This window comes from Podarcis tiliguerta (assembly GCF_965153285.1).
Source record: "Podarcis tiliguerta genome assembly, chromosome: 2".
Taxonomy (NCBI): domain Eukaryota; kingdom Metazoa; phylum Chordata; class Lepidosauria; order Squamata; family Lacertidae; genus Podarcis; species Podarcis tiliguerta.
The window spans coordinates 63,658,466-63,684,261 of record NC_139535.1 but is presented as its reverse complement, the minus strand read 5'-3'; the positions used below and the strand labels follow the sequence as shown (position 1 = coordinate 63,684,261).

The 25,796-nt window shown below is 42.9% G+C and overlaps 2 protein-coding genes across 11 annotated transcripts; one reads left to right on the top strand and one right to left on the bottom strand.

Moving 5' to 3' along the window:
• The first annotated feature begins 1,148 nt into the window (after nt 1-1,148).
• Nucleotides 1,149-14,098, top strand: HNRNPAB (heterogeneous nuclear ribonucleoprotein A/B). Of its 2 annotated transcripts, none has more exons than XM_083428697.1 (8): nt 1,149-1,332; nt 3,710-4,060; nt 4,198-4,548; nt 6,462-6,630; nt 6,717-6,875; nt 7,536-7,667; nt 10,271-10,358; nt 10,683-14,098. In XM_083428697.1, exons 3-8 carry the CDS (start codon nt 4,223-4,225, stop codon nt 10,748-10,750), a joined length of 942 nt encoding a protein of 313 aa, XP_083284823.1. In that variant the 5' UTR covers nt 1,149-1,332; nt 3,710-4,060; nt 4,198-4,222; the 3' UTR covers nt 10,751-14,098. The 2 variants fall into 2 exon arrangements, with proteins under 2 accessions (XP_083284823.1, XP_083284822.1); XM_083428696.1 differs by lacking the exon at nt 1,149-1,332 and adding an exon at nt 10,452-10,604 and having other exon boundaries at nt 3,310-4,060.
• On the bottom strand, nt 10,263-25,717 carry PHYKPL (5-phosphohydroxy-L-lysine phospho-lyase). 9 transcript variants are annotated; one of them, XM_083428681.1, is made up of 14 exons: nt 24,897-25,708; nt 22,344-22,462; nt 21,127-21,286; nt 20,844-20,918; nt 20,511-20,660; nt 20,134-20,221; nt 19,921-20,037; nt 19,519-19,601; nt 18,870-19,095; nt 18,180-18,334; nt 17,896-17,985; nt 14,871-15,001; nt 14,146-14,197; nt 13,720-13,934 (listed from the first exon to the last, which is right to left on the bottom strand). In XM_083428681.1, the coding sequence occupies exons 1-13, from the start codon at nt 24,953-24,955 to the stop codon at nt 14,175-14,177; spliced, it is 1,476 nt and encodes a 491-aa protein (XP_083284807.1). In that variant the 5' UTR covers nt 24,956-25,708; the 3' UTR covers nt 13,720-13,934; nt 14,146-14,174. The 9 variants fall into 9 exon arrangements, with proteins under 9 accessions (XP_083284813.1, XP_083284807.1, XP_083284809.1 ...); XM_083428683.1 differs by lacking the exon at nt 24,897-25,708 and adding an exon at nt 24,565-24,721; XM_083428685.1 differs by lacking the exon at nt 24,897-25,708 and adding an exon at nt 24,561-24,659.
• Between the last annotated feature and the right edge of the window lie 79 nt (nt 25,718-25,796).

The following is a 25,796-nucleotide window of genomic DNA, read 5'->3' as shown; positions in this document are numbered from 1 at the left end:
ATATTGCATACTACTGGCAAAGTATTTGTCACAATCTGAAGCTCAATTTTAATTTTGGCCATACAAGTCACAGGGAGACATTGATTTTTGGAGAGAATGTAAAGCCACTGCAGTCAGGTGAAAACATTTTGTCCTTTTCCCCAAAATTGGTATCACTAAAGAACCAGTTGCCACTTCCCTAGCCAGCTAACCTCAGTTATAATTTGACAGGTGTTTAGAAAAAAGGGCTTGAAGCTAACAGCAGTTTAACTGAATGAGCTTGCCTTGCACTAACATTCTAAGTACCTGTGTGCTTACACATATTCCAGAATAGTCTTACAGGAATATTTCTTCGAAGTGCTATTCTTTGCATACACACATTCTTTATGTCCATTGTTCTTTGCTTCCTTACCAGTTCTACAGCAAATATAGATTTGTTCACAACAGGACACCTACCTGTGAAAAAGTGGGAGACAGGAATGTCTTGCTGAGTTGATGGCTGCAGATGCTGTTTGCAGCAGAGACACCCCCCTCCCCCCTAGGGCTAAATCAATAGAACCTGGAGTCCTGCGTAGTTTCTGGCTTTGTGGAGACAATGTGTTATGAGAAAGATGTTAGGCTGACTGAAGGAAATAAGAGCAGGAAAGGAGGACAGGGCAGGCTATGAGGTGTGAGAAAAATAAAACAGGGGTAAGAATGGCTTTTCTGAGGCAGAATAATAATTATTTGTTTATTTTCAAAGCGGACCCCAAGTTCTCTTCAAAATGTTTTATATGGGCTATAAGCATGTTATGTGTGAAAGCATTTTATATATGTAACATTTGACCTACTCACGTCAAAAGGATTTCACATTGCTCAACAAGATAGAACGCTCACTTAAGCTTCACAATATGATTGTTTTCTTCAATGAGAACATGTGTGGCACCATCCAATATGATGGCTCATCCTCAGATGCCTTGCCTATAAAGAGCAGTGTGAAACAGGGCTGTGTTCTCACCTCAACTCTCTTTGGCATATTCTTCTCCCTGGTGCTCTCATATGCCTTCAGCTTGACTGAAGACGGGGTGTACTTTCAATCAAGGAGCAACGGGGGTCTGCTCAACCTGACATGTCTCCGTGCCAAGATGAAAGTGTGGCAGGTCCTTATCCAAGAGTTGTTTGCAGATGACAACACAGCCTTGACAGCGCACTCCAAGGTAGCTGTACAGAGACTCATCAACCATTTTGCCGAATATTGCATGAAACCGAAGCCTGACAAAGACCAACATCCTGGGCCAAGATATATAGTTGCAGGCTACCTCAGTCTCAGCCAAGCGGTACACAAGATTCCAGAGATCCTGGCACTTAACCAGGGTTTGTGTTTACTTTAGAAAATTAAGGCACAACCGAGGCTATAGTGTATTATGAATTACGGTTTATTTACACATATTTACAACCTGAATCCTTCAATGGAAGGGTGCAGAACATTACACCTCAAGAGTGTCTTTTGTTGCTTCCTCACCTTCAGTAAGTTTGAGTCCGTGGCAGAAACCAGCCATGCTCCCTGGCAGGGACATACCTAGGGAATGGCTAGGTTAGCGCTAAAATCACACCATTCCACTCTGGTTCGGAGTAGCCATAAGTCTGCTTACCCAACCATGCACTCCCTGGGCTGTTCCTCCACTGCTCTGGGCAGTCAACATTTCCATGCCAAGGGTGCAAGGGGACAGGGAAAGGGGTGCCAATACAGTTCCTTGCCAAGCACCTCTGTTCCTGGTCTCCTGGTGCATCCTATTGCCACCTGTCACTCTGGCAACTTCAGTTTCAAAAACCTGCTGCAAAAGGCACTTTTTCCTGTGATGACATCACACCCTCTGCAACTGGTTCACAAATTTAGTTATCTTCCCTTGAAGGGCTAGTGACTGGATATCAGCACCATTGTTTCTTCAATGGCCCACCCATGGCTAGCCACCACCAACCTGGCCTCATGAGGTTAACTTGCTAAATTAAATAATTTATCAGTTTGCTCACCTTTTACTGAATCTAGGGATTTGGGAGGTCTTGCCACCCCATCCCCCAACATAGAGAAACTATTTGATAATAGAGTGACATAGCTGATAATGCTGGCAAAGAGGAAATTCCCAGAATAAAGATATGCTTTATTCTGCTCCTTAGAGAGGCAACTGTGCTGAGATTGGATTCCCCAATTCTTTGGATGTATTAATGTTTGTGTTAACCTAAGGCTGCGTGCCTTTAGGAGTATTCTGTCCTGTTAGTGGCACAGAATGTAGTGTACAAGTTATACATAAAGGTAAAGGGATCCCTGACCATTAGGTCCAGTCGTGGTCGACTCTGGTGTTGCGGCGCTCATCTCGCTTTATTGGCCGAGGGAGCCGGCGTACAGCTTCCAGGTCATGTGGCCAGCAGGAGTAGGCCGCTTCTGGCGAACCAGAGCAGGGCACGGAAACACCGTTTATCTTCCCGCCAGAGTGGTACCTATTTATCTACTTGCACTTTGATGTGCTTTTGAACTGCTATGTTGGCAGGAGCAGGGTCTGAGCAATGGGAGCTCACCCCGTTGCGGGGATTCAAACCGCTGACCTTCTGGCAAATCCTAGGCTCTGTGGTTTAACCCACAGCGCCACCCGTGTCCCTCAAGTTATACATACTGTATGTAAAAAGGAATGGCCCTGTCAGCATGGAAAGGGAAAAGAAGGCACTTCAGGACACCACTACCCCTATTTATTTGAAGTATCCCTTCACAGGATATAAACCCGAAAGGCCAAACAAAGCTAGTCCAAGTTGCAGCTACTTCTGCTGCTTGGGCAGCCGTGGCTTGCAAGAATCACAGACAGCTGCTTCCACTCATTTGCCCCCATTGACTCTCGTTCTCAGGTCAGGAGTCTCAATCCCCACAGCCACATGCGGGGAGGAAGCAGCAGTGGCCCAGCAGTGGCCCATCCTAGCAGCAGACCCTCCAAGTGTCCCTGATTCAGAGAAGCTGTCCCGGTTTCTGATTTGATCCCGGAATGTCCCACTTTCCCTTAGGATGTCCTTATTTTCATCGGAGAAATGTTGGAGGGTATGGCATTATCTGACCCCCGAGCCGTTTGAAGGCAATCCTGTATAGGGAAGGGGTTTTTTATGTTTAATGTTTTATTATGTTTTTATATATGTTGGAAGCTGCCCAGAGTGGCTGGTACAAACTCAGTAATATGTGTGGGGTATAAATACTGTAGTAAAATTATCGTTATGGAGTGGGGCGTCCCTGTTTTCATCGGGGAAATGTTGGAGGGTTATGTAGCAGTGACCTCCTGCTTCTGGGCGCTGCAGTGGGCCTCACCCCAATCACCGGGCCATATTCCGAGAGCGAGCACAGCGGAGTGACAGCAGCAGCTCCGATCCCCGTTGCTTCCTTACGTGGGGCGGGGGTGAGAAAGAGACAGCGAGAGAGCGGGAGCAGTCGGCGTCTCCATTCCCTCAGCCTTCCGCTCTGGGCGGCGAAGCGGGCGGTTTTTGGCCTGCTGGGGAAGTGCGGTGGGGAGGCGCCGCTCGAGGCTGTGGGGGCTGGTTGCTGCCGGTGCCTCAGAGCAACCAGCTATGCTTATTCGGGGATATTTGTGTTGAGAGATTAATAGTGCTTCCTCCCACACGGGAATTGGTGGTCTCAAGGGGAAGGGGGAGGACTCCTTCGCGCTCTCTGCCTTTTTAACTGTGAGGCCTCTAGGTTTCTATTTCGACATTCCCGCAGGTTAGCCGCAGGCCTAGGCCAGGCCGCAGAGCTAGGAGTAGGAGGTGAAGAGAGCGCATGGGCCTACCCGCGACGTATGAGAAATGCCCTTCTATGCGGGTGCCTGCTACGCTCGGCCAATGAGCGGGAGGCTTGCTGGAGGGTGCTCGCGCGGCCCCGAGGAGTCTATAAAAGGAAGCGGCGCGGGAACGTGCTTTTCCCCCTTCGGGTAGCGCCGAACTGCCGTGTCTGCTCGTCCGTCAGGAACTGCGCGGGAGGGGCGGAGCAGCGGCTGACGACTACGGCAGCAAGAGGCTCGTGGAACCGGATCGCGGGGTCGCCTGAGATCGTGAGGGGAGCGGCTCTTTAAACGTGAGTTCCGAGAGCCCCCGAGAGGGGAAGGCGGGTGGTTGAGAGGCGGCTTGGGCACCCGGAGAGGCGCCTTCCTTCCCCTTGCTAGGCCCCACTGACGGGAGGGCGGGGGACTTCCGTTGTTGTCGCTCGCGCAGGTTCGAGGCAGCGGCAGCATCGACCATGGCCGAGGTGGAGCACCAGTTCGGCGCCACCCAAAATGGGCACGAGGCTGCGGCAGCAGCGGCCGAGGGTTCCGCCAGCGGCGGCGATGAGGAGCAGCAGCCGGACCAGCAGCTGGAGGAGGAGGAGGAAGAGGAGCTGGCGGCGGTGGCCGTAGCCGAGGAAGAAGAAGAAGAGGAGGAGGAGGAGGCGGCGGCGGCGGCGGCGGCGACGACGGAGGAAGAGGCGGCGGCGGGGCAGTCGGAGGCTTCGGCGGAGGCCGCTGGGAGCCAGAACGGAGCCGAAGGCGACCAGATCAACGCCAGCAAGAACGAGGAGGATGCGGGGTGAGCAGAGCTGCTTCCTAATCTTATCTTCACCTTTATTTTTCTGGCGGCGTCAGGCGGGCCGGGCCGTAGAAATATGCTCGGGATGACAGGCCCGAGGCCCTGCCGCTTCGCCTCAGCCCTGCGCGCCCTTTTCCTGCTTGGTACGGGCTTTTGTTTGAATGTGGGGTTTTTTGGACAAAGGTTAGCTGTTGCGCTATAGCGGGGCGGGGGGGGGCGCTTCGCTTCCCTCGCGACTTTGCTTTTGGGGCTGAAGCACACAATAAGCCGGGCCTGGGCTGCGACGGCGGGACCTCCTCCTTTGTTCTGGAGCTGCCTTTTGTTGGCGCCATGTGGTGGTGGGGGAGGGGCTGGGCGCATTTTTTTTGCTTTTCGGAGCTGCGGCGAGTTTTTCCTTGCGCGCTTTTTTTGGCGCGATCGCTTAGCGGTGTGTAGGCACCGCGTAATAGGGTTGCAGATCTACAAAATTTGAAGAGATATCTCATATCCCCCGCCCCCTTCTCCCCCGCCTGCTTGCGTGCTTTCCTCAAATACACTGACTCGCTTCCTCTTGCCGCTTGACGGAAGTCGATGGTAGTTGGGTGAAGCGCGGGACACTTTCCCATAGGTGCGTTCTTGTTTAGGAAGTTTGGTATCTTAAAAAGTAGCCTCCTTGAAGTGAAACTGAGCAGTTTGCCTTAAATTCTTGGACCACATTTGACCATCAGTTCTGCCGCGTCCCCCCACTCCCATTTTTTTAATGTTTCGTTAGCGATTTCAGTTGAGAGACTCTCCTAAAAAGCAATTGGACAAAGTAAAACCCCTTCACTTGGCTCCATGCTATTTTATTGGCTTTGCAGCAATGGAGATGCTTTTTAAGCTTTCATACTTAAATGGGCAACATTTTTTGTGAAACAGGAGCAGTGAATGTATAAACAAAACTTGATCAAACAACTAAGCAGTTTCTATATTAATCTTGGGTTTTTTTAATGCATTTGATAAAAGTAGGTTGCTTACAAACATTTATGCTTTTAAAAAGCATCATAGTACTTTTTGCTGCTGCCAGGTAACACTCTTTCTCCCTTTAGGAATAGAACACAAATTTTATGATACAAGTAAACAATATTCCAGACTGCTTAGCAAATGCTAAATAGAATTTCACATGGTCTCTTACCTGAACTGTAGGATAAACACTGACTGTAAACAGTCAGTTGATACTTTTTTAACTTTGTAAGACTATGCTTTTTATTTCTTTTCATTTTATTAACCATTTGGGACTAACTTGTTTGAGTGACGCTCCTATGACGAGACGCATCTTAGGAACGGTTAAGAAATGTGTTGTGAGTAGTGATTCCCAATATGTGGCTTAATGAAACTGCTAAGTCTTATTTCTGTTGTATCAGTAACGTAAGACATTCAAATCAACATAAAAAGGTTATGATGCGCAAATTTGGTAGGCTTCTTTTACATGCTTGATTTTTGAAATGACAGAGGAGTATGCAGCATGTCCATAAGTTACTAAAAGTATTGAGCAATAATCATAGAAAGTAAAACAGGTACTCATTTATACCTGTTTTGATGAGACTAGAAATGACAATATGAGTTGCAATATTTTTTCCACTTACAATATCAATGTGTAGCATGCATAATATTTTAACCTTGTATTTAGTTTTTGTTACAGACAGCTGAAACCTGAAATAGACTGCTTTGGGAGGAAATTGAACTTCTAATATAACACTTTGTACTTATTTTCTGGTAGTTAAATCTAAATGCATATTTGGGAAGTGAGATTTAATGTCACAGTTTAAAGGAAATTGATGACATCAGTTGCCTGTTTATGTTGCATGTTAAGACACTGACTTTCATAATTGTAAGCACCTTAGGCTATACCATTTTGCTGCTGCATTAAAGTTAACATTTAAACATTCTTTCAGGAAAATGTTTGTTGGTGGTCTCAGTTGGGATACAAGCAAAAAAGACTTGAAAGACTACTTTACAAAATTTGGTGAAGTGACTGACTGCACAATAAAGATGGATCCTAACACAGGCAGATCAAGAGGTTTTGGATTCATACTGTTCAAAGAGGCAGCAAGTGTCGACAAAGTGAGTTGAAATGATTCAAACCCTAACATTTTAATACTTTTGTATGTCCTGCCAGTTTCATTCTGATTTATTAAACTACTTTGTAGGTTTTGGAACAGAAAGAACATAAATTGGATGGCCGAGTGATTGATCCTAAAAAGGCAATGGCAATGAAAAAGGATCCTGTGAAGAAAATATTTGTTGGTGGACTTAACCCAGAAGCAGCAGAAGACAAAATCAGAGAATATTTTGGAGAGTTTGGAGAGGTGTGTAATCAGGGAAAGAGTTTAAATAGAATAGGAACTAAGAAAATAAGAATTATGTTGAAACAGACCAAAGGCCCACCTAGTCCAGCATCCTATTCTCACATGAGAATTTCAGATTCAGAATTACATAATTGGAAATATAGCGTATACTTTGGGCTCTAGAGTCATATTGACTGCTACATGATATGTACACATTCATGCACCTGATCTGTCAGTCTTTCAACCAACCCATAGTTGGGAAAAATATGGGAATTGGAAATGCCCTGATAGTCCTACATAAAACCATGTATCACTGCATACTGTAGTAGCTAGATCTGACACTGACTGATACGGTCTTAAATGATACTGCTTTTTAGGATCTTAAAACTTTTCCTGATAAACACTGTTCAGTCTGAGGGATTGAGCCTTGGATGTAATAATTTGACAAGTCAGTAGACCAAAGGCCTCCCCCCATTATAGTTTCATAAAGCACTAACCATTTGCTTATGAAACCCAGTTGTTGCTTTCTTCCAAGAAAATCTTAGAACTTAACCATTGAATTCAACTTACTTTAACACTGGGCAATTGTACACTGAAATCTGAGACTTGCAGGATGGAGTTATAAGGTACAGCAATGCAGTGAAATTTATGAAACTTTGAATGGAAATTATGTTTCATTAGATTGAGGCAATTGAACTACCAATGGATCCAAAGACCAATAAAAGAAGGGGGTTTGTGTTCATCACCTTTAAAGAAGAAGATCCAGTGAAAAAGATTTTGGAGAAAAAATTCCACAATGTCAGTGGTAGCAAGGTGGGTATTCATGTTTTAATGAACTAACTATAATTTTTTTTTTTAGGGGCTGTTCATACAGTGGTTAATTTGTGTTTATGTGAAAATACAGTTGGAAAATATTTACTGCTGCATAGCATTTATAGTTTGTTTGTTCAGAGCTGAAGACACCCTTGTTCTAAAATACTATCTCTGGGTATATAAGCTTTCAATGTTAATATTTCCTCAACAACCATGCCTTATTAACTAGGTCCCATAACAACCGAAACCTGATTGTGGTTGATCTAATCTACTTGTATATGTAGGATCATTATAAGACACACAAGTTTGTTTTTCTTTTTCTCCTCCCTTTCACACAAGTGTCACACCCAACCACACCCACACACCCGTTTGTGTAAAGGCCTGCGATGATCCCTGCACACACCATGTGTTACAGCTGGATGAAGAAAACAAGGCTGTTCTATTCTATGAGCGTCTTTGTGCATGGAAGCTATGCACAGGGACTGAACTGCGCCCATAGGTTTGGAACGCAATAATGCTTACAGTCTTTTGCTCATGCAGCCCCCATGCCATCTGCACAATAGAATAACATCTTAAGAGACAGCCAAAGAATGACATGCAATTTGTACACATTTAAGGAACCAGCGTAAGATCATTCACTTGAAAGTTTAAGGCTGCAATACTACAAGTGCTTATTTGAAAGTCTTCAGAGTCTAGTGTTTCCAGAAACAAGAGCTGGTAGTTACTTAATTATTCTTCTCTAGGTTACAGAAAATAAAATGGCAATACTGATTTTAGTTAGTAGTGTCCATTGGTGAAATGCCACATTGCTTGAGTAGTTGAAGGACATAAAATAATGGAAGGATATCCATATGGTTTCCACAAATGATCTTTGTTAGCAAGGTGGATCAGATGTAACATCAAATCACGATTGCAAACCCCTATACAATTCAAGGAGCACCTTCCTTCCTTCCTTCCTTCTTTCCTTCCTTCCTTCCTTCCGGAACAGCTTCCATGGAAACAAGTTGGATGTTGCATTTCAAACTGCCATATAGACCCGGGCGTGTGTGTGTGTGTGTGTGTTTGTATGTATGTATGTATGTATGTGTGACTTTGGTAATACAGTGCCCTGAGTGAGGACAATATTTGGTGCTCCCCACCCCCCAAAAATATTTTTACAGTAATTCCTTTTTGTGGTTAAGAATAGGTACAAATATAGATAGTGGTTTTATTTTTATTTATTTAGTGCTGCTATAGGTTGTGTGACCCTTTTAGACCATCATTAATTTTTGATCTTGATTTGCAGAGTTCATACAACCATAGTTTGTTGGTGTGGATGCAGTGTGAAAGTAACTCAATTGAGCCTGTAGGGAGGGAAGACAGAGCATATAATAGCCCAGGGCTCTTTGATTTATGTTATGCTGGATAGCATTTCCAATATCTAGCACAGGAGTAGGCAAACTCAGCCCTCCAGATATTTTGGGACTACAACTCCCATCATCCCTAGCTAACAGGACCAGTGGTCAGGGATGGGGAGAGTTGTCCCAAAACATCTGGAGGGCTGAGTTTGCCTATGCCTGATCTAGCACCTATCTTGCTAGTCCCTGTGTCTAGTAGAAGCCCAAAAAATTATTAATAGTTTTAGCACAGATGTCAAACCTTAAGATAGAATGGTCACTTTTTAAGAGACCAGTGTAATTATGGAGTTTGGGACTTCCTTTGCAAGTTTTATAGACATCAAACCAATGTTTTTAAAACATCTATAGCATTTTAAGATAAATGAACCAAGGAAAGTTAACAAAATAGTTTTGCAATTGCCCTTGTTCCTGAAAAGCTTCTTGAAATCCCAACTCAGGCAACAACACTGTGTGAATGGATCTCCACTCTGCCCAGTTTTATGTACCCCACATTGCTCAGGAGTAGCAAACACACCCCTTTCCATTAGTCTGGAAAGACTTTTTGGAAGAAATCGGGGACAAAGGGGCAGTAATCTTTACTTCTATTATTTTCTGTAGTTTTACTTACCTTAAGTGCCAGGACAACTGGTTAAAAACAGACTTTTGGAAAAAAACCTGGCTTAATTTTAAAAAATTGATTAAAATACATAATCTTACCACCATATTCTTTGTAAGGCGAAGCTTCCATTGTTTAGGATGTGCTTTGCCATACCAAACAAGTCAAAGGAGGTTGCCTAACTGACCACAGAGGGGACTGTTTTGAATGAAAGCATTTGATAGAAAACTTTTAAAGGGAATTTGCATGCTGTTGACTTAGAATCCTAGGACAGCAGGTTGACATGCATAGCATTGTTATTTGGAGGGCAATTGTGCATGGAATAAATGGACTAAAAGAGAGAGGCTGCCATCAACTTTAATCATGATAAATTCTAGTGATTTGAGTCTTTTTAAGATGCACACTGAAGATAAGTGTTTAAAAGTCCTGCTGTCCTGCCTCTTTCCATTCAGTAGCTAGAGAGTCAGATGAAAACGTGAATCTACTCTGAGCCTAATGTATGTTAATAACATGTGGGAATTCTATTCAAATTAAAAAATCACATTATTTCAACCATAGATAAATGTTGGAAGGAAGTGTTTAAAATAAAAACCTTGATTTCCCCTCCCCAGTGTGAGATAAAGGTTGCACAACCGAAAGAAGTGTATCAGCAACAACAATTTGGATCTGGGGGTGGCCGAGGAAGAGGTGGAAGAAGAGGTACGTATTATGCACAGTACGTTAGTATGGACACATTCTAAAACAAAACTCTATACTAAAATGGGATTTTGTGGATGGTTTTCCTTTCTATAGCTCAAAGTCAAAATTGGAGTCCAGGTTATGGCAATTACTGGAACCAGGGTTATGGGAGTCAAGGATACGGCTATCAGGAAGGTTATGATGGCTATGGAGGCTATGATTATTCAGGATATGGGTATTTTGGATATGGACCGGGCTATGATTACAGTAAGTAAAGAGAACTGTATTAGGTATATGCAAGCATAACTTAATAGCAGTTTAATGCATTTGATCTCTTGTTTATAGGTCAAGGAAGTTCAAATTATGGGAAAGCTCCAAGACGTGGTCATCAGAATAACTACAAGCCATATTGATCAAAAAGGTATTCAGGTATGCAGTGGCACGCTGTAATGCAGAAAACAACTGCATAGGTTTTGTACTCAATGCTGTAGATGGACATTACAATTATGTACCAAAATTAACTTTACAATACATTTCTATGGCCTGTTATGTGTATCTGAAGAGCTCCCTGGAAATGTCTTTGTTTAATATTTACAGATAATAGTTGTCTAGACAGTGTGGTGTGTAAATTTCAGCCTTGCTGAAGATTAATGATTTTATTGATAGGTTAAATTGAAACTGATTTTGATGGTCTGCTTAAAGCTGCAGCTCTGCATCTAGGGACTGCCTCTTGGAGTTAACTATGAACTACGTTATTCCAGTTGTACAGAATGAGATGCATTTTAGGGAACCAGTGTCACTTTCCACCTTTTTATTTTGTATTGGTTTTGTGTCATACATTTCCTCTAATGGAAGTGTTAATTTTACTGTACTTTTTGGTACCTTTTTGGAATCTAATGTATTGTAAGGTATTTTACATGTGTTCTGATTCACCATGACATGGATATTGATGCTATCTTAGCTTTTGAATAAAAAAGCATAATCTAGTATCCTGTGCCATTATTCCAGCTATCCTATTGTAGCTCAGGGGAAACGCCTACTAGAATTTCAGTAGAAATGATGGTGGCTGGTGCATAAATTTCAGGGTTCAGATTTGGAACATGTTCTAACCCTAAAATTGATGAGTGATCAGTGAGTTTGGTTAAACAGTTATGGATTCAAAGTAGTATGTATTGGAAAGCTAAGAAAGAAATGGTAATCAGAATAGGTGTTGAGATGCTTTCAGGCAAATGCATGGACTTATTGGATAACTGCATCTGATTGGCTTGAGTAGGAATTAGGGGAATAGGAATCTACTTGTAAAATTAGACATTTAAACCAGTGTGAGGCTCAAGGCTGTATTTACACACGCAAGAAAATGTTAGACATGTTTGCCACATCAAAGTCTGATTTTGTTGTATATTTGAGCTCACTTGAGCTGCTTTTAGAAATTGGGAAACATGCTTAGTACTATATATACAACCTCGCCCTCCAGCATCTCATGTAGTATGTACATTCTGTCTGAACCACCCAGTAGGCTCAAGTAGATAAATAACAGACCACACTTAAAACTGTCAACCTGCCTGGCTTTGTGCTCTTGTGTGCTTTATTAACTATTGTTTAGAATTTAAGCATTTAATGCTAAAAATGCTAAGATAATATTAAAGATGCCTAAAAAGTTGGATTTTCAGTACTACTTTTGTTTCTACTTTCTATCTTATAGCAGCCTTCAATTTGTATTATTTTAGCAAAAATTAGATCAACTAGTATGGCCTGGACTTTGTAGAAGGAGAACCTTTTCACATTTTACAGCATGCTAAGCTGCCTCAACTCTCATGGTATTTAAAATATGCTGTATTGAATGCAAAGCAACATAGCGCTGCTGTAGCCTGCTGCTGAATCATAATTAAGGTAATGGGAAGGCTGTGAGAGATTGTGTTTTCCTCTTAATACAAATGCTTCCTCTTTCACCATTGAGCATATTTAGTGTTAACTTTGGTTCTGACATCGGCTTTAAATTTTGGTTAGCATTAGCTATGGTTTAAAAGTATGTTGCCAACTATGAGTAAAGATGCACCAATCTGTAAACTGATTTTATTTTCGAAGCGCAGATCTTAGGAGACCCAAATTAGGCCTAAATATTAAAGTTCATGGCTGCTGAATGTAGCATAGCTCTAGTTACTTGGTGTTTGTTTTTTTTTAACCATTTTCATAGACCCCCATAGTTTGCTTGTCAAAGCATGAGTGGTTGCAGTGAACAGAGCCTGAAAGAAAAGACTGTGATTTAGCCTTTTTATAGCTAAATGTAATCTGTTCATTTCTAAATTGTCCCATGAAAAAGTTAAAGGCTTCTGTAAGCAAACCCTACTGACCCAAAAGCAGGTTGTCTCAACTATCATGAGGCACTGCTCTGGGGTTTTCTTCCTCCACTTAACCTCCTGTGTGGTGGGCCTCTGCATCATGCAATTATGGATTGTTCCATACTCTTCCATTCACTGAGTTCTTACGGGGCAAAATGATGTCAAATTGTTGGCATCCTGTGTTTTTTCTCTCCTATGTTTTCATGTGCAAAGAATGGAAAAGTAGTGCAGATCCATGTGTGGCTTGGTGTAGCTTTTGCCTTTTTTGAGAGAGAGGGACATGGTCTTGACACATCGGGATGTGAATTTGTTGCCATGCATCTGTGCTTTGGCATGTTTACTGCTGTGGTTCTGGTCAGCACCATTTTATTGTATTAGTGCGGGTTAAATGATAGCAAGTTGAATTTTAAAACACTTTTTAGCGTATTATTTTTAAAGATAGAAATTTAGGTAACTGCATCTAAAGAAAATCTAAAAAGCATGCTCAAAATTGTCTTTCCGTAACTGGTGCACTAGGAGCCAGCAGTCTGAAGAGATACTATGAAATAAGGTCACTGCTGATAGGGACACAGTAAAATTTCAACCAGCAAATTAGTTCTAAATAATGTAGGTGGGTAGCTCCTAAATCTATGTCCTCTAAAAGTAAAACTTTTTTCTTAAAGAATGAACTGTTATTTTTTATTAGCATAGCCAAATCTGCTATCTGTTTTAATAGTACTTTAGTACCTCCCTTTGATCCTGAATGAAAAATATAACATGGATTTGATGGTAGGTAAACACTTTCCATGTAAAATTGCTTGTTGAAAACATTTGGAAAAAATATTTTTTCTCTGAAATGCTCATCCCTACAAAACTTAGAAAAGATTCCCACATAATTAAAATGTTCGTATGTTTAGGTATAAGCTTTGCTAACTTTAGCTGCTGCTTACTTTATTGTTAGGAAGGAAGAAAACATGCCCACAAATGACTGGAAAGTGCTAATTTTATAATATAAACAGAAATGGGTGTAAGTTGTGGTTTAGGTTCTGTAACCAATAAAGCAGTTTGTTTTCTGGATAAATCAATTGATTTTTACTCCACTGCATGAAGAGTTGGATTAACAGATAACATCTGTAGAGCTTTGAACTTATGTACTATCAGTATTACAACAAAGACAATAAATTTAATAATTGTAGTTTGGAAAAGGTAGTATTTTTGGTATTGTAGCTTAAGTAAAATATATTAGAAACATGGTAGAATTCAGCACCATGTCTGTAACCTGTAAGAGATGGAATGAAAGAATTAAATATCCACATTTCAAAGCTCAGTGAAAGTTTCCTTAATACTTTGTAATAACATGCTTATTGTAGATTATACATTGCTAGGATATAATTGTGTACATTCATTGTGTATTTAGATTAATGAATTGACTGGATTCCTTCATGGAGTATTTGACTCTTTTTTTATCATCAGATTACCTGAATACTTACCATATGAAGGTAGTGGAAGTGAACTTTCTCTAAGCTTCTTTTTTCTCTAGCTCTGTAGAATATTCAACAGTATTAATTAGATGATCTCCCTGTGGCAAAGACCAATATTACTGGTTTTTCTTCCAGCAATACAAATTTTATTCTCATCCCTGAAGGTGCTAAAGTTGATTCTTTGACATCTTCTTCCCCCACCCACTGTATGCTGTTCCTCTGTTTGCTCCTGAGCTAGACTCAGAATAGTGTGCCCCTTGTTTTTAGTGTCCAATTGTGTTTCTGTTGGCAGTTGTTCGTCTTCCTTGCATCAGAATTCAGGTGGAATGGGCAGAACAGAATATAGACTAAATGTAGCTACATCTCAAAATAGCAACCAAAACAAAGGGTTTCCACATGGAAAGCGGCATGGCTGACAGTGTTTCAATATGTGGTCATCCCCAATCCCCTTCTCCGAGAAAGGTAGCTGTATGAGAAGACTTGCATGTCATAAATGGCATACTGAAAGAAGTCATTACAGTGGGGAAGGTGTTGGGGCCTCAGTGCATATACATATAGCACAGAATTGATTTCCTTCCATGGGCCTTAAAAGTAAATGCCTAGCCCCCCCCCCCCTTGAGTTGCAAAGAATAACAGACAATCAACACGTAAAACACACTTTAAATCATTCAGCAATGTAAATCTTGTTCTGTGTAGGTGCAGGATTTGTTTCTCAGCGTACTTTCCTTCCTTACCTGTTAATATTTTATCAAGTTTGTCCGCAACCAGTTTTGCATCTTCTGCATTAAAACAGAGTGGTGGCTTGAACTTAAGCACATTTCTGCCTGGACCATCTGTAGCCAACATAATGAATTCTTCCTTTAATCTAGATTTTTTTAAAAGGAAAAAATGGCTGATTGAAGTAACTAGTGGTAAAATTTCTTGTCAGCTATTCTGTCACTGCCACAGTATACAGTCTCTACTAAAAGCACCACTGCAAGCTATCAGTAGCTGCAAAGAGCTTATCAACACTACCAGCAAAGGGGATTTACTTCCTGCTCCATGGACTAGAATTGGGCCCCAGAGCTAGTGGCTTTTTGCACACTGTGAGTTCTATCCAAATAGACTACTGAGAGCAGACCCAAGTCAGTCATTCCCAGTGCTTTTTTCTGGCGGGTTACACTGGTATACAGTACCATCACTATTTTTTCTAGGAAAAAACACATAGATTAATAAATATAATTATGAATAGACTTGTTTGCCAGATATTTGGGTAGGAGGAACTGATCCTGGGTGACAAGGGCAGAGAGGCAAAGCTGAGCATGTCACAGGGCAAGGTTAGAAAATGACTGCACACACTCCCTTCCCTTCTTGCTTGTTGTGGGGCCATGCATTTTCCCGCATAGGTGCCCTGCTGCAACATTGGGTGGAGCTGGGGCACGGCGGAGAGGGGGAGGGGGAGGGAGCTGCTCTGGCAGGATGGGCCAGGCTGTTTGTGGGGTGGGGAAGAGAGAGCATAATGCGAAGGGGCAGCAGAGACCTTTGCCTGTTTTTGCTGGGTGATCATGCTGCCACCGCCATTGCAAGGGCAACTGCGTCCTCTGGATGGCTGGCTGAACCACAGTGGCACAGGAGGGTGGATATTGGCAAGCACATTTTTTCTTTTGGCGACTGTTGCTGCTGCACCTCCTTCACTCCACTAGCCAGTCCCCTGGTGCTTTAAGCTTGCCTATGGCTACCTGCCCTTTCTGGGAGAGAATTGGGGAGGGGGGACCTCCACTGGACATCCTTATGGGAGAACCTGCGTAGGGGGCGTGGCACACACGATTCTTGGCCGAGGAAACTACGACCTACCACAGACCTACAGGTATTGGAGGAGCATCAGCCACCGCCATGCCCAGCTAGGCACCTGTTGGAAAACATCAGCATCAAGGGGATGGGGCGGGCAGACAGAGAGAAGCAGACACTTGTCTTTGCAAGAATAAATTGTATGTGTCACAACATCCCACCCTCTTTCTGATCAGCATTTGAGAGAGCGGCAGAGATGGATTGATGAAGCGATGGGGGGAAGGAAGTGCCTCCACTTGGCTGTCTCCCGCTGCAAAAGCTTGTATTTCTTTGCCTTGCTCAGCCAGTGTGGTGTAGTGGTTAAGAGCGGTAGTCACGTAATCTGGGTAACCGGGTTCGCGTCTCCACTCCTCCACATGCAGCTGCTGGGTGACCTTGGGCCAGTCACAGTCTCTCAGCCCCACTCACCTCACAAAGTGTTTGTTGTGGGGGAGGAAGGGAAAGGAGAATGTTAGCCGCTTTGAGACTCCTTAAAGGGAGTGAAAGGCGGGATATCAAATCCAAACTCTTCTTCTTCTTCTTCTATTATGATGCAGTTTTTTATTATGGGCTGCATACAACAATACTAATAATTTATTACTCCTACCCAGTGCTTTTTTTCCTGGCGGTACTTGCTGTAACAACTTTGTGGTGAGTACTGCCACTTTTTCTAGAAAAAAGCACTGGTCATTACTATTAATTTCAATGGGCCTACTCAGAGTATGTCAGAACTCAATAAGTCAATTGGGCGGCACCTGACAGTTTTGATTTGTGTCTAGTGAACTCTGCACCAGGCTGATCGCAGTAGTTCCCTGCAATGAACAGGGAGCCTGTCTGCTCCAGAAAGGTTATGAGCAGACAGCAGAGAAACCACAGAATCTCACTGTGAATAACTTAGCAGAGGTAGAGATAGAAGAGGAATCCTGTTTAATAAACTTATAAAGATGGTTGATTGGCCAGACCCTTACCGTTGCCCTCAGTGTATGCTGACCCCCATACTTACTTTCATATATTGTGCTTACAGTCCACCCTTTACCAAATAGTTCCAGGCAAGTTACAAAAATGTCACAGTTAAATGAGCACAGTTTACATTAAAATAATAGGGATCTCCAGCCATTTTCCAAGAACACTTTCTGTTATCGCATGTCTCAAAGAGTACACCAAGGTGGGGGATGTTCTGAATCAGGTGGACAAAGTCAGCTGATTGACAGCTATATTGTCCCACTTCCCTCATACAGGGCTTCCCAAGTAGCTGACACGACAGTTGCTTGGTTGAAAGGCACTTGGGAACTGCTGCACAAAGCACTTTGCAAGCCTTGGGCTCAGCACTTCCCAAGTACCAAGCTCAGGATTGGCAAAAGCTGCTTTCTGCATGGATTGACTGTGATCCAAGTTCCCAATGGGAAACTGTTGCACAGCTGATCCCAGCAGGCCTGAAGTCTTCAACCATGCTAGTATCAGCGGCATGAGCTAGACCTGCTCCACATCTAATGTCCTTGCAGGCAAACTGGAAGGTGCTACTGACAGGACTGTGATTCAAACTGGGAAGGAAGAAGGCAGAAGAATCATCCAGCTTTGATGCGGTTTATGTGAAAGTGAGTTGGTGTGCATTCCTTTTCTTCCCTCTGCACTCACGCTGTAGGCTGGGGTGGGGAACCTGTGATGCTCCAATTACAACTCTTATCTCTTGTGGATGGGAATCCCAACAACATCCAGAGGACCACAGGTTTCCTACCCCTGCTGTATATTCTCTGCCCCCGGTTCTTGGAATAAACACCCACAGATACCTGTGATGGATAGAAGGTAAGTGCAAAGGGAGGAATGGCTTAGAGGCTCCACTTATCTCCACTTGTAATATTCACATGACCAACTCTGAACATACAAGAAATCTAGAAAAAGTGAGGGGGGACACAATGAAGTAGTGTTGATTAGTGATGGGGAAGCCATATATACCTTGTTATTATGATGGCTGCTTCTTCAGTAGCAGGGGTTCTTTTCTCTTGATCCTGCACCAAATCTACTCCAATGAACAATCCAACACCCCTTTTAAAAGAAAAAGGATATCAGTTAGAAGGCAACAAGCGCCAATGCATAGATTTTGTAAGTTGGCTTCTAAATTTAATGCTCCATTTCAAAAAAAATGGCAAGTGGCGGTAAGGCAGGTACTTCTCTTTATAAAGAGGATGAAATAATTACTAGTTATAAGCATAAAGATTGGATTGTTAAGAAATTGATACCTGACATCACCAATTAGAGGATGTTTTGCTTTTTGCTGATTGAGTAGTTCCATGAGGAAGCTTCCCACCTGGAGGGCATGGAGTTGAAGCTGTTCCTTCTCAATCACATCCAAGACTGCTATACCTATTGCACAGGACACAGGATTTCCTCCAAACTGAACCCGGGGCCGGGGGAAGAAAATCACAAAGTAGAGATAAGCTTTTTACATTTAGTAGTGGACTAATCTGAATTGAAAGGAATTCTAAAAGCAGCACACTACATCTGTTTATATGAATGTACATTAAAGAAAACTGGGACACTGGTGGCGCTGTGGTCTAAACCACAGAGCCTAGGGCTTGCCGATCAGAAGGTCGGCAGTTCAAATCCCCGCAACACGGTGAGCTCCCGTTCAGTCCCAGCTCCTGCCCATCAAGCAGTTCGAAAGTGCAAGTAGACAAACAGGTGCCACGGGAAGGTAAACAGCGTTTCCATGCGCTGCTCTGGTTTGCCAGAAGCGGCTTAGTCATGCTGGCCACATGACTCGGAAGCTGTTTGCGGACAAACACTGGCTCCCTCGGCCTATAGAGCGAGATGAGTGTGCAAACCCAGAGTCCGCGACTAGACCTACCTTTACCTTAAACAAAAATGTCTAATTAAAGATGACTTTCACAGGTAGTTTGCAGTCACACAGTACGGATTTGGGAAGTTACCGTGTTAAAATACTCCACTCCTGTTGCTGAAAACGCCTCTGCAATTTCCTTTGTCGTTGCTACACAAGAAACAGGATGCCCATTGCCAATTGGTTTTCCCATGGTGATAATATCGGGAATAAAATCCTCTCCTTGAAGTTGAAATGCCCAAAAATGTTTGCCAACCCTTCCAAAGCCAACTTGAATCTCATCAGCAACGAATACACCTCCTGCGCTGTGTATGTGCCTATTAAAAAAGCCAAATCACACATACAGGTATAAAGGAGTATAAAACCCAATAAATTTATAATTAGTTTAGTAGCTGATTCTCATTTTAAAAGTTGGAATATTTGATTGTGTGCTTCAAAATATTAAATTTCCTTAAAATTAAAAATGCAATAAGCACAATGAACTAAAAATTGTTCAGTGCTGACAAAATAGAACAGCAAGTAAGATAATTATTTCCATTAAAGAAAGTTGCACACTTCTAAGCCTTGTTGTTTTCAGTGTGACACATGGCTATTTCTCCCAATGAAATCAATGGGATTTAAAAGTGCTTAACTTTGGCAGAGTTCACAACAGCACCAAAAGTCCTTAGCCGGAACCTCAAACAAAGCAGTTTAGTTGGGAGTGGGAAAATATATAAGGAAAGTTAAAAAGCAATACTCACTCAGCTGCCTTTTGGAAATAACCAGGTGGTGGAATGATTTGTCCAGCAACACTTGGTAAAGATTCCACAAAAAAGGCAGCAAACTGAAAAGATAAGATGAAGTGAAGTCAGTAGCGGTATGCATGCCACATTTCAAGCTGTATCAGCATTTTGTGTTCCTAATTCAGAAGTCTTCATACAGTACCAGGCTGCCTGCCTGCCTTCCACACACACGAATCTCTGTTTATTGAGCAAATGGTATATGTACACGCAGAAGATAAATTATTATCTGAAACCTTTTCAGCACAGTTACTCCTTGAGATGAAATATACACATTACATGTGAAAAATTTTCAGAATACATTAAAGTCAGGTTGACATATGACGGATGAAAGGTTATATTCCACTTAACTCTTTATTTTACCTTTCTTCCTTTTTGCTGTGCTTGGTCAATTATTTTTTTCACTTCGTTGGCATATGCTGTAGCTGGATCCTTATTGTCTTCTCTGTATAATCCTCGGTATGTGTCAGGAAGAGGAGCCTGTCCAAAGAAAGTGTAATTGCTATTCACATCATCAGAGCTTAGATGAATTAGAAATTAATGGAAAATGGTCAAAGTACGCTCTCTTTTGCATACCACATGGACCCATTCCTTTTGGCCTTCTAGATTTCTGAATTTATATGGACTTATGTCAATCAGGGATGTCAGATGTCCATGATAAGCACTTTAAATAAAAACAAACAATCAGTAGAACCACACAGTGAAGCCTACATTAATTCACTGGGACTACCAGAGATTTTGCAGCATTTAGACTGCCAAACTGAAGCTGCTGTGCTTAAGCACTTCACATATTCATTCTGTTGCCCCTTTCTGGAGAAGGCAAGCAGCTGCCTGGAAGATAAATTTTCTGTTTCTTCAAGCTCTTGTAATGACAGTATAAATTACGATTTAGTCAAGAAGCCCATTCCATTGGTAGCACAGTGTAATTTCCTGCAAGGTTGTATGCACTGTACCTGGATGTTGACAACATGCAACCTGGGGCCCAGAAAATGGACTTAAGGAACCTGATGTACTTCTGGCTCAGAAACAGAAGCAGGTCTAGGCTTGACAAGTACCTGGGTGGTAAGTTGCCTGGGAAGCTCACGTACCTTGCTCTGAGACGCCTTGGAAGAAGGGCAGGATTCAAATGTAAAAAAATGATGCAAGAGAATAAACCCTAAGACACTCCCAACTTTCTAGTAAAAACATGTCTACATTGGGCATTTTAACTTTCTCTTCAAAAGTTAAAGGAAAATTCCCAGGTTTGCTTTATAATTTTACTTTGTTAAAAGTATATATATACTTACTGGTCCACCACAAGTATGTCCTCATGTTTTGTATACTGCCGTGCCAATCTCAGAGCAAGATCATTGGCTTCTGACCTACAATGAAAAAGTGTGACTAATTTCTAGTGTGACTAATTTAAAGTTAATTGCTTCATCTTACATATTCTTACTAAGCAGGATTTCATTCTAAGTTCAATTGATATTTACTTCCAAGGGAGCATGTACAGGACTGCAGCCTTAGAAGAAATGCAGCTTGAAATGGTGCTCATGAAGAAGTCCTATTAGCAATGTGTCACAAACTTACCCTGAATTCAAAAAATAGAAAGTGCACAGCTTCTTAGGCAATGTATTAGAGAGTCTTTGTGCATAGTCCACCAAATTGTCATGCAAATACCGAGAGTTTGTATTTAGTGCCAAATTTTGTTGATGTGCTGCTCTGATCACTTCTGAGTGGCAGTGTCCAACTGAAAAATAAGATGCAAGATGAGAGAATGCCAAGTGTCCATAAATGCTATTAAGACAAATGTTGGCTCTGACTCCTTTATTTTATATATGTCCTTAAAAAATCATGCAAAATTTAAAACATAAGAGCCAAAGGCCCATCTAGTCTAGCATCCTGTTCTCTTTTTTTTTATAAATAATTTTTATTCACTTTCCAATAAACATTTTTTCCAGATTTAACATTTGTTTTGACATAAACATCTTTTTTGACTTCCATCAGCCTATCTGAGAATTCTCCATACTCTCACTACGTCTCACATTTCTTACATTTATATTGCACATTATATCTCTTAATCATAACCTTTCTTTTTAAACAACATTTCTATCAGTCTTTTTCACAAAGCTTCTTGAAAGCCAACAAGCGTTAGTTGCTCCTCACATTCAGTTTTGATATATTCTGTAAATTTACTCCAGTCCTCGGAAAATCTCTGATCACGTTGTCTAGCATCCTGTTCTCACAGTGGCTAATCAAGATGTCTATGGGGAAGCTCGCAAGCAGGACCCGAGAGCATATCTACTCTCCACACTTGTGATTCTAAACTGGTATTCAAAGGCATATTCCCTCTAGCAGTGGAGGTCTTGTATCAGGTCAGGGTATAGGTGACTTCGCTTACTGGCTAGCCAAACAATGCCTGTACAAAGGCTGTACAGATAGACGTAATAGTTGCCTTCCTACCATGTCATGCCAGCCTATCCAGGTGCCTAATCTGGCACTGCTGGCTATGGAGTTGTAGGGCTGAGCTTTAATGGGCATGCACTGGAGTTATTTGTGAAGAGATCAAAGATTTGTCACATGGGGCAAATTTGGATGTCTGTGTATGCGATAAGGAACAGGTTAAGTGCAGGGAAATGATTAAGTGCACACACTTAAGCCCCTGATTTTCCAAGCCAGGTTTCACTGGCCAGAATCAGTTTTGTCCAGTTTAAATTGGGCCAGCAGGTTACCATTACAAGAATGTACACATAAATGTAGTTTAGGCCTGTGAGTGCTTATTAACAAGAGTGTGGTTTCACGCTTGCCTTGAGCAACGTTGTTGATACAGTCAAGGTACTTGTTTCCATTTTCATCATACATATACTGGCCCTTTGCACTGATAATCTTCACAGGGTCTTCTGGGAAAAAAAGCTTGCAGGAGGATCTGAATTAAAAAAACAAAGTAAAATTGAAATGAGAAGCAAATACTCCCACGTCACTAAATTTATTGCATTTTTTAAACATGTTCAATGAACTAATGTTTCAAAATAAAATTTTTAGTTAATTCCCTCCATTCTTGTTACTAATTCAATACTAAAAAATTAGTCTAAACTTTTATCATACTAAATTTCAAGAAATACGAGCAGTAATTTAAAGCCTCTGCACTAATAAAATCTAAGAGGGGTTATTGCTTAGAGAAGCCTTTGCCAATTTGGTGCCATTGACATTCTGAACAAATTTTGATATATTTCCCTTGAGCCCCAGGCTTTATGGCCATGCTGGCTGGAGCTGACAGTCATGATAGTCCAATGGTAGCGGGTTGGCAAAGGCTGACTTAAAGAATAAATTTTACCTTTTGCATACCCCTCATATACCATGTTTCAGTTTCTATGCTCTGCTGAAAGTAGCCTCCTTAGCCCTCTGTAGCACATTCCCAGAAGTTTCTCCTTTTGAAAGGTCTACAATATGTCAGTTGTAGAGAAACCTTTTAGAAGTACAGCAATCCCTTTATTTGTATTTATTTGGCAACAAGGATAAGGATTAGGTTGTTTCTTCAGTGGTGGTTCTTTACTGGAGAGCCATAGCATTGTAGAATTGTAGAGTTGTAAAGTACCCAGAGGGTCATGTAGCCCAACCTGCAATGCAGGAATCAAGTAAAACATCCATAACAGATGGCCAACCAATCTCTGCTTAAAAGCCCCCAAGGCAGGGGAATCCACTGCGCTAGCTACCAGACTTGCTCTGCCAAGTTAGTGCTAAAGAGTTTAGCCAGAGGTAATAATCAAGTATCATAAAACAAATTGAACCTTACAATTTTTCTTCTCTATTACCCTTTCTTAGGTAATTTTATTTATTTAAAATATTTCCACCCCAACTTTTTGGGCAAAGCCTCATAAGGCGGTTTACACTATAAATGCTCAAAACAAATTAACACAAACATCAGATTATAAAGCAAATATGGGGGTGTCAGCAGTAAGATAAATGCTTGGCAGAAGTATAACGTCTGTAAAGTCCAGTTAAACACCACAAAAGGAAACTCGTGGGAAGTAATTCCACAGGTGTGGTGTCACCAAAGGTCCTGTCCCCTGGTACCCAACAACCTTAGTGGCAGGGGTGCCCAAACTTTTTTCAAAGAGGGCCAGATCTGATGAAGTGAACATGTGAGGGCCGACCGAAATTGCTGAGCTTTTTTTACAATTTTACCCCAAAGTTGTTGACATTTTGGGGGGGACTGAAGTTGCTGAGCTTTTTAAAGGATTTTACCCCAGGACATATACTGCCACAGGGGCCAGATTAAATTGACCACCGGGCCGGATTAAGCCCCTGAAATGGACTTTGGACATGCCTGGTGGCAGATCACAGCATTAGGCCTCCAAAACTGATCTTAGGGCCTAGGCAGTTTAATGTGTGTGTAGGCAGATCTTCAAATGATCTGTTCGCAAAACAACAACCACAGGCTGACACTATGCCCCCAACATCACCTGGACAGGCCCCTCTAGAAAGGGTTCAGAGCCCCACTTGGCCATAAAGCTGACTGGGTGACCTTGGTTCTCCATTTAAGCGCCTAACCTACCTCACAGGGTTATTGTGAAGATAATGGGAGAGGGGGAAGAGAAAGAGAACCACGTATGCTGCCTTGAGCTCCTTGAAAGCAAGGCGGGATATGCATCTAGTAATAAACCAGAAATTTGAATTGAGGGCATGGAACGGATAGTCAGGAGATAGCAAGTACTGGGCTAGGTGTGAGGACTTTGTTCTGAAAGACCAATAAAAAGGCCTGACCGGGGGCGGGGGGGGGGAGCTTTATATCCTCACATTAGAAATTCAAACATTTGCTGGATCAGAACACATGTACATTACATTTATGTGCTCCTGCGCATTAGAAATCAAAACAGCATTCAGTATACCGAAGCAAGCATCTTACAAAGCTGTGGGAGAAGAGCGACTGTATTTTAAGTCTATATCCTAAACGTTTTGCAGTATTGTTAGGCCGCGTGCCTTTCTGTGGTAATCCGCGAGAATGAGAAATACAAACTGGTAACCCACACGAGGCAGCCGGATCCTATGCCATGGGAAGGGGCGGAGCGGGATTTGCGACTGGAGCGAGCGGGGCATATTGCGGGTCTCTCTAGCGCGCCTGCCACGTAGCAGCTATTAACCGAGCGAGGCAAGCAGGTTAAAGGTATCTGACCCAGGAGCCGGAACACGTCCCGGACGCTGAATGTTTCGGATGGGACTGGTTTTCCTGAGGCACCGACGCCGGGCTCGGAGTCACGTGGGCAACCTCAAGAGGGGCACACCTGGAAGGAAGCGGGGGGAGGAAATACCCTCTAGTCTCTGGAAGGACACCCTCCCCTCTCAGCAGAATCACCACCTACCCGATGAGCTGCTTCCGCAAAGCCAGAGTCTCCTGGCGGCTGCGTGGCTTCGCGCTCATGGCTGCCCAGGAGTGTGGGGAAAAGGAACCGTAGAGATAGGATGAAGATGTCACTTAGGGGCAAGCTGGTTTTCCTGGAGGAAGGCTTTCCGGGTTCCTTGTGAGGCTCTTCCCCTGCTAGGGGAGGCGGAAGTGAGAGCTGCCTATAGGAGACAGTGGGGGGGGGGGATAGGGCTGGGCAGCGGTTTCTCCGCCCCGGCAAAGAGAGGAAGCTGAGGCACTTTCCGTTTTCTATTCTCTTGTGTGAAATGTTATCTTTTTGCGTTCCCCCCTCGCCCCCCCCAAGCCAATGCAGCCTGTTATCTAAAAGGCGCAGCTTGGGGGGGGGTCCATGATAACCGAGAATTCACCGGCCCGCTCCGTGCACGAACGGAAGCGAGAAATCCGCTCCCGCGTCTGGCCTGAGCAGCCGGGATTCTGCAATGCCCCCTGGTGGGCGCGCGGTGGAACTTCCTCGGCTGGGCTGCAGGTGGCGAAACCCAGAGTAGATTCTGCGGCTCTCGCGAGGGCAGCGTCAGAAGCCGCTTAAGAGCCTCGCAATGAAGCAGTTTAGTAGGTGGGGTTCCCAACCCGGCGCGATTCAATGGGCGATGCTTTCCCCTCACCAGCATTGGCGTGCCGGGAAGCGCTCCACCCGTTGAATTGCTGTGTCCAAGAAGCAGGTGCCCTTGTCCTTGCAGCGCTTCATTCTCCAGTTAATTTTCTGGCATTTTGGAGCTGGAGTTAACATGGAAGGCTCTTAACATGTTGAGCCGAAAGTTTCAGAGAATATTAATGTTTGTCCGCTCATCAAATGTTTATCTGACCTTGTCAAATATATTTTCTGTGCAAAGCTTTCCAG

What these genes read in the sequence shown, in the direction of transcription:
- HNRNPAB (XM_083428696.1), top strand. Translation starts at nt 4,223, where the DNA reads ATGGCCGAGGTGGAGCACCAGTTCGGCGCCACCCAAAATGGGCACGAG. An exon ending in AGGCAGCAAGTGTCGACAAA is followed by an intron (nt 6,631 to 6,716) that starts GTGAGTTGAAAT and finishes ACTACTTTGTAG; the next exon opens with GTTTTGGAACAGAAAGAACA. An exon ending in ACAATGTCAGTGGTAGCAAG is followed by an intron (nt 7,668 to 10,270) that starts GTGGGTATTCAT and finishes TCCCCTCCCCAG; the next exon opens with TGTGAGATAAAGGTTGCACA.
- PHYKPL (XM_083428681.1), bottom strand. Translation starts at nt 24,955, where the DNA reads ATGAGCGCGAAGCCACGCAGCCGCCAGGAGACTCTGGCTTTGCGGAAG. An exon ending in GACATACTTGTGGTGGACCA is followed by an intron (nt 20,661 to 20,843) that starts GTAAGTATATAT and finishes CCTTCTTCCAAG; the next exon opens with GCGTCTCAGAGCAAGGTACG. An exon ending in CCTCTAATTGGTGATGTCAG is followed by an intron (nt 17,986 to 18,179) that starts GTATCAATTTCT and finishes TTCTTTTAAAAG; the next exon opens with GGGTGTTGGATTGTTCATTG.